We start from the raw sequence: 15,105 nt of genomic DNA, 5'->3' as shown, positions 1-15,105 counted from the left end.
CATAACATCATGGAAACAACTCTCAAGGTATATGACAATTGCATATGCTAAACGGACAGAAAGAGATGATAATGATTCTACATATTACATAGTGTAAAAATAATAATTTAAAACATAATATTTAATTAGAAAACATGTCAACTAGTCTTTATGGAAAAAGATGTTTCTCATGTCATAGAAAAATCATACAGGGTTTTTTGTAGTAAGGACAGCCTTTCAAAAGTTTCAAGAGTATTATGGTTAATCATTGCGACGAAAATAAACAATTCGTACTTGAAAATCCTTTCTTTTATTAGCACGTACAGTATAAAATTACATAGTATAATAAAAAATGTTAAGAATTATTAAAAGTAAGGCTTGACATAGATTACCTTAAATTAAAACAATGTAAAGAAGAGAATTGCACTGATTTATAATATTGAATTTGATTTCACTTAATGATAAGCAGAAGCACCTGCTGAAGCTGAAGCATGTGCGTTTGCAGACGCGAATGCGCCTGGGTTGTTGCTCGCGCATGAACTGCAGCCGCTGTTGGGCCCAAGTTCACCTTGATGCCCGTGATATCCAGATATACCGCTGCTACTTGCATGTGCACTGGCACTAGCGTCTGCGTGGCTCAAACTACCGCCATAGCCTTTACTGCCAGTGCTTCCTAATCCACTAGAACCGTCGTGTCCGCTTCCAGAACCAGTTCCAGCGCCATTCCCATAGCCTCCACCAGAACCACCTCCTTGGCCTTTTCCTACGCCGCCATTTCCTGAATTGCTACCATCCTTTCTACCATGATCACTTCCAGTACCATGTCCAGTTGAACCTCCGTAACTGCTTCCAGAACCATTGCCAGTGCCATCACCATGGCCTCCACCGGCACCACTTCCTTTTCCAGCACCACCGGATCCTTTGCCACTGCCTGAGCCGGAAGAACCACCATTTCCATTTCCTGAACCGCTACTTGCGCCTCCACCGTGGCCTATACCCGAACCATGTCCAGCTGAACCTCCGTAACCGCCTCCAGAACCATTGCCAGTGCCATCACCGGCACCATTGCCTTTTCCAGCACCACCGGATCCATTGCCACTGCCTGAGCCGGAAGAACCATCATTTCCATTTCCTGAACCGCTACCTGCTCCTCCACCGTGGCCTATACCCGAACCATGTCCAGCTGAACCTCCGTAACCGCCTCCAGAACCATTGCCAGTGCCATCACCGGCACCATTGCCTTTTCCAGCACCACCGGATCCATTGCCATTGCCTGTGCCGGAAGAACCACCATTTCCATTTCCTGAACCGCTACCTGCTCCTCCACCGTGGCCTGTACCCGAACCATGTCCAGCTGAACCTCCGTAACCACCTCCAGAACCTTTGCCAGTGCCATCACCACGGCCTTCACTGGCACCACTGCCTTTTCCAGCACCACCGGATCCTTTGCCACCGCCTAAGCCAGAAGATTCACCATTTCCATGTCCTGAACCGCTACCTGCGCCTCCACCGTGGCCTATACCCGAACCATGTCCAGTTGAATCTCCGTAACCGCCTCCAGAACCATTTCCAGTGCCTTCACCGGCACTATTGCCTTTTCCAGCACCACCGGATCCATTGCCATTGCCTGAGCCGGAAGAACCACCATTTCCATTTCCTGAACCGCTACCTGCTCCTCCACCGTGGCCTATACCCGAACCATGTCCAGCTGAACCTCCGTAACCACCTCCAGAACCTTTGCCAGTGCCATCACCATGGCCTTCACCGGCACCACTGCCTTTTCCAGCACCACTGGATCCATTGCCATCGCCTGAGCCGGAGGAACCACCATTCCCATTTCCTGAACCGCTACCTGCTCCTCCACCGTGGCCTGTACCCAAATCATGTCCAGCTGAACCTCCGTAACCGCCTCCAGAACCTTTGCCAGTGCCATCACCACGGCCTTCACCGGCACCACTGCCTTTTCCAGCACCACCGGATCCTTTGCCACCGCCTAAGCCAGAAGATCCACCATTTCCATGTCCTGAACCGCTACCTGCGCCTCCACCGTGGCCTATACCCGAACCACGTCGAGTTGAATCTCCGTAACCGCCTCCAGAACCATTTCCAGTGCCATCACCAGCACCATTGCCTTTTCCAGCACCACCGGATCCATTGCCACTGCCTGAACTGGAAGAACCACCATTTCCATTTCCTGAACCGCTACCTGCGCCTCCACCATGGCCGTGTCCGTGTCCCGATGAACCTCCGGTACTGCTTCCGGAATCGTTACCAGTGCCATCACCAGAACTACCACCTTTTCCAACGCCACCGGATCCATTTACACTTCCTATTTCTGTTTCTCCTCCGAAACCTGCTCCACTACCATATCCTGCTCCGCCGCCAGTACCACTATATCCGCCGCCACCACCATATCCACCTTTTCCTCCATCAATTGTTCCGGTGAAAGCAAATCCGCCAGACTTTCCATCATCGGATTTTGTAGAGATTACTTTTCCATTGTTTCGCGCAGCGTTTTGTAGGTTGTCAACGAAACCGTTGATGCCCTTGGAGATTTCTTCTAAACCGCCAAATCCTCCACCAGATCCATGACCAAAAACTCCTCCTGCGCCTCCGCCGGAGCCATGACCAAAACCTCCTCCTGAACCTCCGCCAAAACCACCTCCTGAGCCTCCGCCAAAGCCTCCTCCTCCACCGCCGCCGCCGCCTCCGCCACTACCACTACCGAAGCCGAATCCACTACCTCCGCCGCCGCCAAATCCAAACCCTCCTCCGCCTCCACCGCCAAAAGCCTCATGACCTTCACTGCGGCGATATCTCACTAGAAACAGAAAACATAGAATATTAAATTTATGATTTTCTTTGTTAACAATACTTACAACAAATAACATGATATAGATAAAGGATTTTATTAAATATGGCTATGCGAGTACAGGAATAAAACACAAATAGGCTGCTTTTCACATACGAATATAAATATAAAAGTCAGAATAACATAGTAAAGGACTATGTGAAAAATATTTGAGAAATTATACACTATTTATCTACTTGGAAGTGATACAATAATATATTTAAACATTTGTAAAATCTAAACAAATAGTGAATTAGAAGAAATAATTTTCCGACTATTTATAGTGCTGATAAAAATTGTTTTTAATCAATTTGAGTTATTTCCTTTATTAAAACGCACAAAGGATTAAATCCGTCAACAATTGTTTTGTACCCTAAAGTAATTACTTGTGAAAAACATACTTATATGACAGGTAAGACTTTTTTTAATAGTTACGCTAAAAGTGCAAACTATTTTTTAAAAAACAGAGTGACCGCTGGCAGCTATCCATTAAGAGAAATGACTGGGCAAATTAATTTATTTGTTATAGCACCTATATAGACACAAAGAAAAAAAATTTATAACCTGCTCCAGTTTTTGTGGCAGTGCGTTCCAAGGTTGTCTGGGCCTCTTTGCCGTTAAAAAAATTATATATGTTAACACAATAATATCATTGGTTTAATATTATTACATCATATATATATCATATCACAATTTAATATTATTGGCTCTTAGTAATATATATATATATATACATATATAAATAAAAAGTGTTTTCAAAATTCAGATTACCAAATATTAAAATTGTTTACTTTCTATTCCTGCATACTTTGTACGGAAAAAGTAATTAGTCTGACGCGTTCCAGCAGAAAAAATGTAGTACTACAAGTGAACACTTTATAGGGGTGATTGGAATAAGGTCTAAAAGCATTAAATTTACCCTTGACAGCTTGACCGTGTTTATCTTTTAAAAATCGAACCTAGTTCAATCAATGTGTCCATCACGGTGTATGTTATATTTAATTAATTTCTAATCTTTAATTGATTATATATTTAAATAATTATGCATGCGTATGCGTGAATTGCGTATAATATAAACGCAATTACATTTCAGGCGTTTTATTTATAAACAGTTAAAATTAAAAATAATTTATAATATTTTACACATATAAATATCATAAAATAAATATGAATATTAATGTAAAGTTGATCAATACCTGCCGCTTCCCCCAAAACAACTAATAAGCTCACACCGAGGCAACAAAGCGTTCGTCTCATGTCTACCTGTTGACCTTACTACGAATGAACCGTAAAACATCACCCTTATATACGGCTACTGGACTGTGCCGATGCAGAAGCGTGTTAGCTGGAACCTTATTAATCGGAAATCAGAAGAGCCCTATGACGTATCTACACGTTACTCTAGTCTTCGTATGAAAAAAAAAATATCACGAAGCTTTTAACACGCCATTTACATTTCAATGAATTGTCATCCCGTCTTTATTTATGTGCAAAAAGTGATGTAACTACACATTTGCTTGTTTTTAATTACATTTATGACATAATTTAATTCAGCTATAATGTTTTCGTACTTACTTCTATATTTTATTTATTGTATTTCGTTAGTATAAAATTATTATAGTAAATTATGTTATATTTTTTCGTAAAAAAATTTTTACAGTTTTCAGTTTCGATCATCATAATCGAACTTGTTAGTTATTTTTTTTTCTCTTAGTAAGGTACTTAATGTAAGGTTATTTATTTATTTATCTGTGACTTCAAAAACTAAACTTTTAAATTGAATTTTTATTCATAAGTTTATCTTAGACATTACTTTTGGTTTCAGTTATTTTAGCATAGAGATGATTGGTAGAGAAAGAGTTCACTAACTGTATTTAGAGCGAGAAAAGAAGTTTCTTCTGAGACGGTTTTACTTCGGTGGTTGTAAGGTGTTAGTGGATCTGCAGATTCATTAAAAGCAACCATGATATTTTGACATAACTATACTTTACAAAGCATTTCCTAGAACTGAAATAAAAAGAGGATTTGATCAAAGGATATATAATAAATTATAAGTGGAACCGGAAAGTAATATCGTTTCTGTTGACATATTCTGTGGAAAAACCAATTGATTTGTACTGCTTTGGGATTGAAAATTTGTATACACCAATACCTCGCTTTGCGTCGTTTCGTTTTGCGTTTTTTTCGAAGGTGCGACGCTGCTTAATTAGTACCAATTTTTACTGTGCGTCGTTTTAGTCCGTGGACCGCTGTTTCCACGGGCTCAATTTCGATGAAGCTGTGCAAAGCCTAGTCCGGCTAGCAGCAAAACATCAATTACAACAAATACTGTGCGTCGTTAGATTTTCGAGGTTGAGTTGTTTTGGGTTTGAGTCTTTCATTTTTTTTTTAAATTTTCTTTTTTTCCAAAAGATGACAACACTTTGTTTCTAATTGCGCCATGCCGTAAAAACTCGGGGATTCCCTTTCTAACTAAAATCAACGCAATTTTAATACAGTTTTATTTTCACTTTGTTTTGCTAATTTTGAAGTTCAGTTTCAATTACGTACTCGTAGTGTGTTGTGCTTTCTTTTAAAAGAGAATAATAAATTTATAATATATAAATTTTAACGTGTTGTTTCTGGTTACAAAAAAGGGTGGCGAGAGGTATATTATTTTTGTTTTTTAAATGTTTATTTTGTTCAATTTTCTTTTTAAAACATATTTTTGTAACTCTGGAACCTATCTTCGATCTTTACAAAGTTTGCTATAGAAAATCTTAATTCACTTTGCGGCGTTTCAAATTGCGTCGTGTTTCTTTGGAACGTAACCACGACGCAAATTGAGGTATTGGTGTACTAGATGGCAAAAGGTTGTTGGTAACGAAGGTGAATATATTGTTGATTAGAAATAAAAAACTTGTTGAAAATTTAGTCGTGTGAATTTCACTTAAGAAAGCGACATTAGTTCTTGGTACCCTTAATATCATATTCAAATACCCGGTTTTTCTAACGCACACGAGAATAGAAATTGCTGGCAGTTAAACAATTATTTCAACGATGTGAGAAAACATCCATGATAGCATAGAATATTTCTTCTTATAGATTCTTAGATAATTACAAATGATTTTTATAGTAATTTTATGGACTTATTAACGTCATAAACCATAATTTGTTTTCCAATTATGTTTCATTAAGGTCTATTTTTATTAGTCTCGGAAATAAATTAATACAACAATAAAATAAATGAATTAACGTCATTAACACCATATAAAAATCATTTATATTCATTACTAGCTGATTTTGTACTGTATGAAGTTATATATAAGCCAGTTGCAGTACAATACATAAATTACTTTTTATATTGATTTATTGCTTTATTAATAAAAAAAAAATTACAACAGTGAAAATGTATCACTGTATTGTTTTATGGTTATGTTTTTTTATGACATCCTTACATACCTTTATTTCCATTTCTCTGCTACGTGTGAGGTAGGGACGTTACATTTCGGATATAAGTAATTTTTTCAGACTTATTCTTTTTAAAACTTGCTCCTTTCTTTCCTGACAGATCTTTTCTCTCTTTCTTCACACCAATCACAAAATCTTTCATTCTTCACGTTCTGATCTTCTTTCACACATCGCCTTACTTCCCATATCCATATTCTTGATTACATTTGCTACTTGCACAGTGTATATTTATTTCTTTTCTTTGTTCACAATATTAGTTAAAAATTGCTATTTATACTTTGTATCTATTTTTTTCCACAATCATTCATAGCTTATTGGTCTTAGTCTTTTATTACATTTAATTTTTGGTTTTTTGATTTCGGGCTTACCCGACACCTTATTTTAGTTCTTACTTTTGTTCTTCTCTTTTGTGTGGCAGGGCGACATTTAACTTCATCCACGTAGGCTGTGACGCTATCATCTTCTATCCTCTTTGCTATTTCCACCTCGATATAAAGGCGGAAGCGGTTCTTTGTTTGAATTGTGATAAATTGTTTGACCTTTGAGGAGAGGTATTTTAGTCTACTATGTGATTTGTATATGAGAAGTGCAAGTGCGGTTGTACTATTTTAATAGGAATTCTTCGTGTCTTAATTACATAAAATAAATTAGCCGAGTTGAACGACCGTTCTGAAATTAGCGTTTAGTAAAATATTAAACCGCCTTTTTAATTGGAAATGAACTATTTATTTTTGAAATTATTTTTAACGTATTATATTTTTTCTATCTTCCGCCTTATCGTATAGATTCTAGCGTAATAGATATATAGATTCCTTTATAGATTTTAAGATCACTAAATAGTTCATTAAGCCCATGCTTTACATAACATTTGCATTTTGTAGATCGTCACCGGTTAAAAAATTAAGAATAACTGATAACAACTACAATAATAGAACTATACATAAAAAACGGCTATCATTCATTTACACTATGCGGAAAAATTAATTAATAGGTATTTATATACATTAACATGGCTAGTGCAATTGATGTCTTTTGGGGCAGAAAGTTTCTCGAGTGGCCAACACGAGTCGGGACGTGGTATGAATAGGCCACCTTTTTGGGTCGACTGATGACATACTTAAGGTCACGAAAAGCCTCTGGACGCTGGCAGTGCAAGACAGACCTGCGCACCGACCTTTGAAGGAGGCCTATGTCTTGCAGTGACCACTTGATCACATCTTGAGAATGCCAATCAGATTGAGATACCATTGGGCAGGACTATAAGGTATCCTTCTACTTAAAACTACGACAGTTACAAAAGCATTCTGATCTTATCTGTTCAAATACTGAAATAATTTACTTGTTCACCTTTATTATGTCTCTCATGAGCGGTGGTAGCTCGGGGTTAGACTGGGACTTGAGATGCTAGGGTTGGCGGGTTACAATCGTATATAATTCACACTGCATTAATTAGGGTTGCCACTGCTAACAAGAAAGTTTTAATAGAATGGGCAGCAGCGTCCTCTGCGTACCATAGTACCAAACTGCGATCGCCAATTCGCAATTATGGTATATCCCCCTATGGGAGTCTTTTCTAAAGCGACGACGACGACTTCTCTCATATCGAGAATGTTTTTTTTTAACTATCTTTCAATTATAATAGATTAAATAATTATATGATAATTATGAACTGTCATCGGTAACTATCTATTATTATCTGATTTTAATCTTTTACCGTAACATATACTATTTGGTAATTATATTTGAATAGATAAAATTACCGATCTAATAAGTGAACTTCGTGTAGATCGTTATATTTTTTTCTGGCTTATTTCAGCGAAATGTTATTTAAATAATAGGTCATGTTTTCCTTACTGAATGTTAATGATACTCGGAATATAGAATACATTTGAGATAAGATCTTTATTTTCCAATATATTTTAATTGACTTTTTCCTTAAATGTGATAATATAAAAGAAGGAAGAAGTTTGAAGTACAGCATTGCACTGAGAGCCTTCGTGCTTTATCATCATTATGCATTACGTGGAGTAAATTTTTCATAAATATTTCTTTAATCCTTTCCTTTTAATTTTGTTACCTTATATTAACGACTAATTTAAACTAGCGACATATCATATTCTTCTTGTATATGAAAGTACACAATACTGGAATCATTTATTGAAAAGGAGAATAAAGCTTATAAAGATTTCATTTTTATGAAACGATATTTAAACTTATGTAGCAGGTATACGACATAAATTCCAATGTAAATTGGTTCTGACGGCTGCTGGGACGAAAGGTTTTCGAGTGGCGACCGTGAGCGGGAGGGGGGGGGGGGAGGGCTTCTATTGCTTGAAATGTTGATGATGAAATTGATTTCTTGGCACAGAAAGGGATTTTTATGACGACATTAAAGTTAGCCACGAGAGCCACGTTTCGGGAATTCGGAGTGATCAAATGACGGTGAGAAGTGCAGAGGAGTAAGATCAGCGCCTAAATTCCTACCAGCTATCGAATTTGAGCTCAGATAATGATTATGAATTGTTCGCAACAGTACGTCCAATGGATATAGGCATCTCCCATAGATTTCCTATAAGACCATTTAGAAGCGGTCTCTATTTAACGTCTTTTAACGAGCTTACCTAGGTTGTCTATTCGGCTTGTGAGGCGGAACTCCTAGACTGGTGGCCGATCCGTGGTGTCTATTCAAGAAACTTAAAGTCCCAGTGGCAATCAGTTCTGCACGCTATGTAACCAGCCCAACACCACTTCAAATTACCAATTACCATCGCTGAGCTATGTTCATTACTTTCATGTCTGATTTTCGTGCTGGTAGAAATCCCAAGCATAGCCCTTTCCGTGTCTAGAACAATTAGTGTATTAAAAATAACGAGTATTGATGTCTATAATGAGCAGTATATATAATAAAAGAACGATACATCTATTTAGAAACCATGAGTCGTACTACGTAAAATGCTAACAGATGAATATTATCATAATCACCATTACAGTGCTAGGTCTCTCACGTAGATTTTAATAAGAATTGATTGTAAAAGGTACGTAATTTAAATAGATGATTATTTATGATACATTCTTTTAATAATAATTTATCTTATTTGTGGTCGACAGTTGTAGTCCAACGGTATAGGACGTTCGTTGGTCGAGAACAAACTTATATAATTTACACTTTGTGTATGAATTATAAAGTATTGACACTGCTTACAAAAATTTGGTTAAGTCATATAATACCACACTGCGATTGTCAACCCGCCTGCCACGTGTGACGATTGTAGTATATACCTCCAAAAATGTCTCTGGGGGAAACCTTTTCCTTGCAATGGGCGTGTATGGGCTGAAACAACGTGGTCGACATGATAAAAAGTACGATAAACAGGATCAGATAAACGAAGAAATTGTCCTGCTTTTTATATGGATTCATACAACGCTGATGGCGCTTAGACCATCCCATTATAGTAACAAATAATTAATAACAATAGCTTGTAGGTTCCCTTGGCATCCTTAACTTGATATTGCTAATTTCCTCAGATCGGGAGGCCGGCAAGTCTCTTAGGCTCTCTGGAGAGCCCGGACTCAAGAGCACTTGGAGGATATTTCAGAGAATGCTGTCAATAGAATTGCCTTCAGCATTCCCGTTCTCGAGTAGACTGATGACTCAATTAATTACAAATAATAATTTTATTTTATAAAAGTTTAATCGCAATGTCTAGTCTAATCTGGACCACTTGCACATACACGTTTTAGCAGAAGTTTCTATGTTTGTGCATGAAGTAAAAATATCAATAAAATTGCTATAATAAAAATCTGTGTATTAGTGGTAGTGTAAATAAACAAATGCTTAATCGCGTTCTTGATCCATTGATGGGTTTGTATGAACATGTTAATAGAACGTTGTGCGTTTATCACTGTTTTACATCAATAGTATACTGGCAGTTGATTGCTAACGGATAAACAAACGCGATACTAAAAGTATCCAATTAACCTCAGGAATTAATGTTATCTTTGGTTGTAATGTGTAGCAATGGATGTATATATATAATATATATCATTATATATTATGCTAGACGTCCTCCGCTCGCCTTGCGTGGATTGTACTATGGGTATATTTTTATAAAGTGCGTTCTTCTTAAGTTTTAACATGGCAAAAACAATGTTCTGGCCAATAAACAATTTTAATGAACGCTCTGTGAGATTTTGTAAAATCCAAATTCTCAGCCAGCGAAGTTAAGCGAGTTGGGCGAAAGTAATATTTCTACGTATATATAAACAAATGTAATTTCTCATTTATTAATATCATACGATTTTTTCATTCTATTATTTCTAATTATAATTAATAAGTAATATAATGGAATTATTTAATTTTTTTGTAATTATGTAAAATATTTTTTTATCTTATAGTACTAAATAGTTTTGTTATTATTGAAGATAAATGAATTTTTGTCAAGTTATTACCTTCAAATAATCCCGAAGGCTATTGTAAAGGACATCATAATAAATTTATATTATAAAGGATATTTTAAACAACTATGGCATTATAGAAAAATTAACACTTAATATGAATTCCATTGTTAGTTTAATTTTGCCGTGATGAATGTTATTGATAACAAATTTGATATTTTTATGATAAATATCACACGTTTTTATTTATTCCTCTGACACACTACGTTTGTGAAGACAATTACAATAATTATAGGCAGTCTAAGAATCATTACATAATAAGTTTCTTATAATAAATATTTATTCTCAATTTTTAGCTGCATCGAAAGAGTCTGTTCAAGGCGAACATGGTTTTGTTTTTACCGCTATTTAAAAGAAAATTATTAATAGTTACCCATACTTTTTTCGAAAGATGGTATAATTTATGTGTTTCTATGTTAATTTTTATTTTTTTAAACTAAGCTTATTTTTAATAATTTTTTGGATTTCTTTACGACCTACACTTTATTTTCAATACTCTCTAAAGACGGATACATGTATTAAAATCAACTTGTTTAAGTTCTTGTATATTAAGTTCAATTTTGTCAACCACATTAATTTAATTTGTAATGCTTATTTCACAAGTGGGTTATACTTTTTGGGTTTTATTTTCAAAGAAAATTATACCTTTCTTCTCCATACAAATGATCACTAGGAAAAAAAATCAAGTGAGATCATTTAAACGTTCAAAGAACAAATGATGCTATAATGTAAATAATAACAAGTCACATAGCGAAAGTGAATACATATAAAGAAAAAGAGATATGAAGTTAAAATTAAAAGTAAAAGATTTTTACGTACAAAACATACTTTATTAATAAGCTCACTTAACAGTTATTACAAAAATAATCACAGTCGCTAAAAACAGAATGACGAACAGGCTTTACATTAACATTAACTTAAGCTTAGCTCGATAATTCAATAGCTGGCAGTTTAAAGACAACGGCTGCCAATACAATGAAATTAAATTTGTTAATTTTTGAATTCGACATTCCATGTATTAAATATAGTGTTGTTTTGGAATTTATCCGTAAGAACTGGCGCTTGCAGACGCCGAGGCATGGGCGCTCGCTGATGCGAAAGCTCCGCTGTGGGCATGGCTTCCGTAACCACCTCCGCAAGCCCCAGATCCACAACCACCTTTAGACCCGTATCCCCCACATGATCCGGAGCCACATCCACCACCAACCAGTCCGTCACCTCCTCCAAGTCCACCGTGGCCGCCTCCTAACCCACCTCCTGAACCAGCTCCTCCTCCAAGACCTCCGCCTAAACCAGCACCTCCTCCAAGGCCACCGCCTAAGCCAAGACTTCCACCTATACCGGCTCCACCTCCAAGTCCACCTCCAAGCCCACCATTTCCACTTCCTCCGTAGCCATCTTTTCCTGAACCTCCAATCGCACCAGAACCTCCGTAGTTACCGGAACCTGAGCTTCCTCCAATTCCGCTTCCTCCACCATGTCCGCCGGCACCGCCGAATCCAGCGCCTCCTCCGTAACCTCCCCCGAGGCCACCACCCCCACTTCCTCCGTAGCCTCCTTTTCCTCCTGACCCATTAAAACCCGAGGAACCTCCGAAGCCTGAGCCTGATCCAGAACTGCCACCCTGTCCGCTTCCGCCACCGTGTCCTCCGCCTCCGCCCAATCCGGCGCCGCCTCCGAAACCGCCGCCAAGGCCATCACTTCCACCTCCTCCGTAACCACCTTTTCCACCTGATCCTCCAAATCCACCGGAGTTTCCCGAGCCTGAGCCTGAACCAGAACCTCCTCCCAGTCCACTTCCGCCACCGTGGCCGCTGCCTCCGCCCAGTCCACCGCTGCTTCCGAAACCGCCGCCAAGGCCACCACTTCCACTTCCGCCGTAACCACCTTTTCCTCCTGATCCTCCAAAGCCACCGGAACCTCCTGCGCCCAAGCCTGAACCTGAACCGCCTCCCAATCCATTTCCTCCGCCGTGTCCACTTCCTCCACCCAATCCGGCGCCGCCTCCGAAGCCGCCCCCAAGGCCACCACTTCCGCTTCCGCCGTAACCACCTTTTCCTCCTGATCCTCCAAAACCACCGGAACCTCCTGCGCCCAAGCCTGAACCTGAACCGCCTCCCAAACCATTTCCCCCGCCGTGTCCACCTCCTCCACCCAATCCGGCGCCGCCTCCGAAGCCGCCCCCAAGGCCACCACCTGCGCTTCCTCCGTATCCACCTTTTCCACCCGATCCTCCAAACCCACCGGAACCTCTAGAATTTGACCCTGCACCGGAACTTCCTCCCAATCCACCACCGCTTCCAAATCCACCACCCCCTCCAAGACCTGCACCTGCTCCTGCACCGTGCCCTCCAGCGCCGTTTCCACCAGCTCCACTATTTCCTTGACTTCCGAATTCTCCTCCTAGTCCACTTGAACTTCCTCCGAAACCACCACTCCCGCTTCCACCAAATCCACTAGAACCGCCGAGGCCACCTCCACTTCCATGGTTACTTCCAGAGCCTGTGCCACTACCGGCATTACCACCGCTGCCGCCACCGAATCCAGCTCCGCCGCCATAGCCTCCATTTCCACTTCCGCCACTGTATCCTCCACCTCCTCCGTATCCTCCTTTTCCACTATCTAATGTACCAGTGAAGGCAAATCCGCCAGATTTACCATCATCAGATTTCGTGTATATCACTTTTTCATCGTTTCCGCCAAATCCTCTGCTTCCTCCAGTGCCACCTCCGGCACCGCCTCCAGCACCTCCTCCAGCGCCTACACCAGCGCCACCACCAGCGCCAGCGCCGCCTCCGAGACCTCCGCCGATTCCACCACCGATGCCTCCTCCGATTCCACCCAAATGCGACAAACCGGAGTGTACTTTGCCGATAATATCGTTTACTCCATGGCGGATTCCATCGAGTCCTCCTCCAAGGGCCCCGCCGAGTCCACCGCCGAGCCCACCGCCTAGGCCACCACCTAAGCCGCCCCCGAAACCTGCTCCTCCGCCGCCGCCGCCACCTCCCCCTCCACCGTAGCCGAAACCTCCTCCGCCACCTCCTCCGAACCCGAAGCCACCGCCGCCGCCGCCACCGCCGTAGCCTCCACTACGACGAAACCTCTCTGTGAATCAAGGTATAGGGTGCTTTAAATCTGTTTTTCGCCACTTTATTAGTAATCGCTGGGAACTCTGGGAAAACAACACTTACTAATAAACATTAACATTAATATATAATTAAAAGTTAATTAAAGTAAAAAGTGTTTTAGTTCATATTCAACTGGAGCTGTTATTTTCTGGTTTAATTTATTTATGTATTAATAAAGTAATGTTTATATAAGAGACAAGTTATCGTGAATCTAAAATATATATTCTTTCAAATTCTCTCGAAAGTAATAATATCCCTCTTTACTTGATATTTCATAGCAGTATGTAAAATAAAATTACTATAGTTATTTTCGTAATTGTTAAATGTATAAAAAATGTCTATTACATATAAAATACAGGAAACGTGTAAAAACTGCGTAGTCGTTAGCAAAGAATGAATAATGATGTCGCAGTATAGAATTAACCTATTCGTAACTTCTTGTATATTTTACAGTTGAGAAACCTTAGTTAATAAAAGTAATTACTGTTTTTATAGAGCAAACAGGTATAATTTAATACTTGCTTATAACGAGCACGTAACATAGCACAATTAAATAACCTAATTAAATTCATAAAATAGAGTCGTTGTATGTCGACTGTAATCTACTTTTATCTAAACACCTTAAATTTTCTTAAAATTTATAAAATTAAACTTTAACTCAGTGTTAGTAATTTCTTTGCCAAATTTAGAAAGATTATCAAATAAATTATAGTTAAAAATCCTATTACAGCAAACATAATTTTAAGGTTATAATACAACTTTAGAATTAATTTTGCTTACTCAATAGTTAGATATTCTTAATATTGTGAAGTAAAGTGATCACAAATACGACTAAACTTATTGTGAGTTCTTAGACTAGTGTGTTTAGAACCCCCGTAGGTATAAGTTAAGAAACTTATTGAAAATGATCATAAAATAAAACCCGAAAAGCCTTTTGTGGGCTCTTCTTAAATCTGGATGCGTTTTGAACCTATTGTCATTATTTGATTTCAAATTAATGTAAAATAAAACATGTACGTCTAGCACTATTATTATAAATTACTAGTGCTTATATATATATTTGATTTAATGTGAAATTAAATTTAATAAAGATAGGTTAAGCCGAATCGTAACAAATATATTATTGTTTACCTGACGCATCGCCAAAGGCAAGCAGGGACACCAATCCAAAATAGCACAGGCCCCGTCTCATTGCTGTTCGTTCACTTAACTGAAGATGACTTAATACGCATAATCCTT

The 15,105-nt window shown here is 38.8% G+C and overlaps 1 protein-coding gene across 1 annotated transcript; it reads right to left on the bottom strand.

Annotated features, from left to right (window-relative positions):
- Positions 1 to 294: 294 nt before the first annotated feature.
- Positions 295 to 15,105, bottom strand: LOC137926642 (fibroin heavy chain-like). Its single transcript, XM_068770310.1, has 4 exons — positions 14,998 to 15,105; positions 11,784 to 13,843; positions 4,027 to 4,093; positions 295 to 2,800 (listed from the first exon to the last, which is right to left on the bottom strand). Exons 1-4 carry the CDS (start codon positions 15,056 to 15,058, stop codon positions 435 to 437), a joined length of 4,554 nt encoding a protein of 1,517 aa, XP_068626411.1. The 5' UTR covers positions 15,059 to 15,105; the 3' UTR covers positions 295 to 434.

This window comes from Battus philenor, unplaced genomic scaffold, assembly GCF_028537555.1.
Source record: "Battus philenor isolate CCGP_79_NKW_IND1 unplaced genomic scaffold, ilBatPhil1.0.hap1 SCAF_3, whole genome shotgun sequence".
NCBI lineage: Eukaryota > Metazoa > Arthropoda > Insecta > Lepidoptera > Papilionidae > Battus > Battus philenor.
This window is presented reverse-complemented; position numbering and strand designations above follow the sequence as displayed.

Bases quoted from the DNA above. Each gene is read 5' to 3' on its own strand.
- LOC137926642 (XM_068770310.1), bottom strand. From the start codon at position 15,058: ATGAGACGGGGCCTGTGCTATTTTGGATTGGTGTCCCTGCTTGCCTTT. The intron at 13,844-14,997 runs GTAAACAATAAT...CTTGATTCACAG, and splicing joins TGCCTTTGGCGATGCGTCAG to AGAGGTTTCGTCGTAGTGGA. The intron at 2,801-4,026 runs GTATTGATCAAC...TTCTGTTTCTAG, and splicing joins TGTTTTGGGGGAAGCGGCAG to TGAGATATCGCCGCAGTGAA.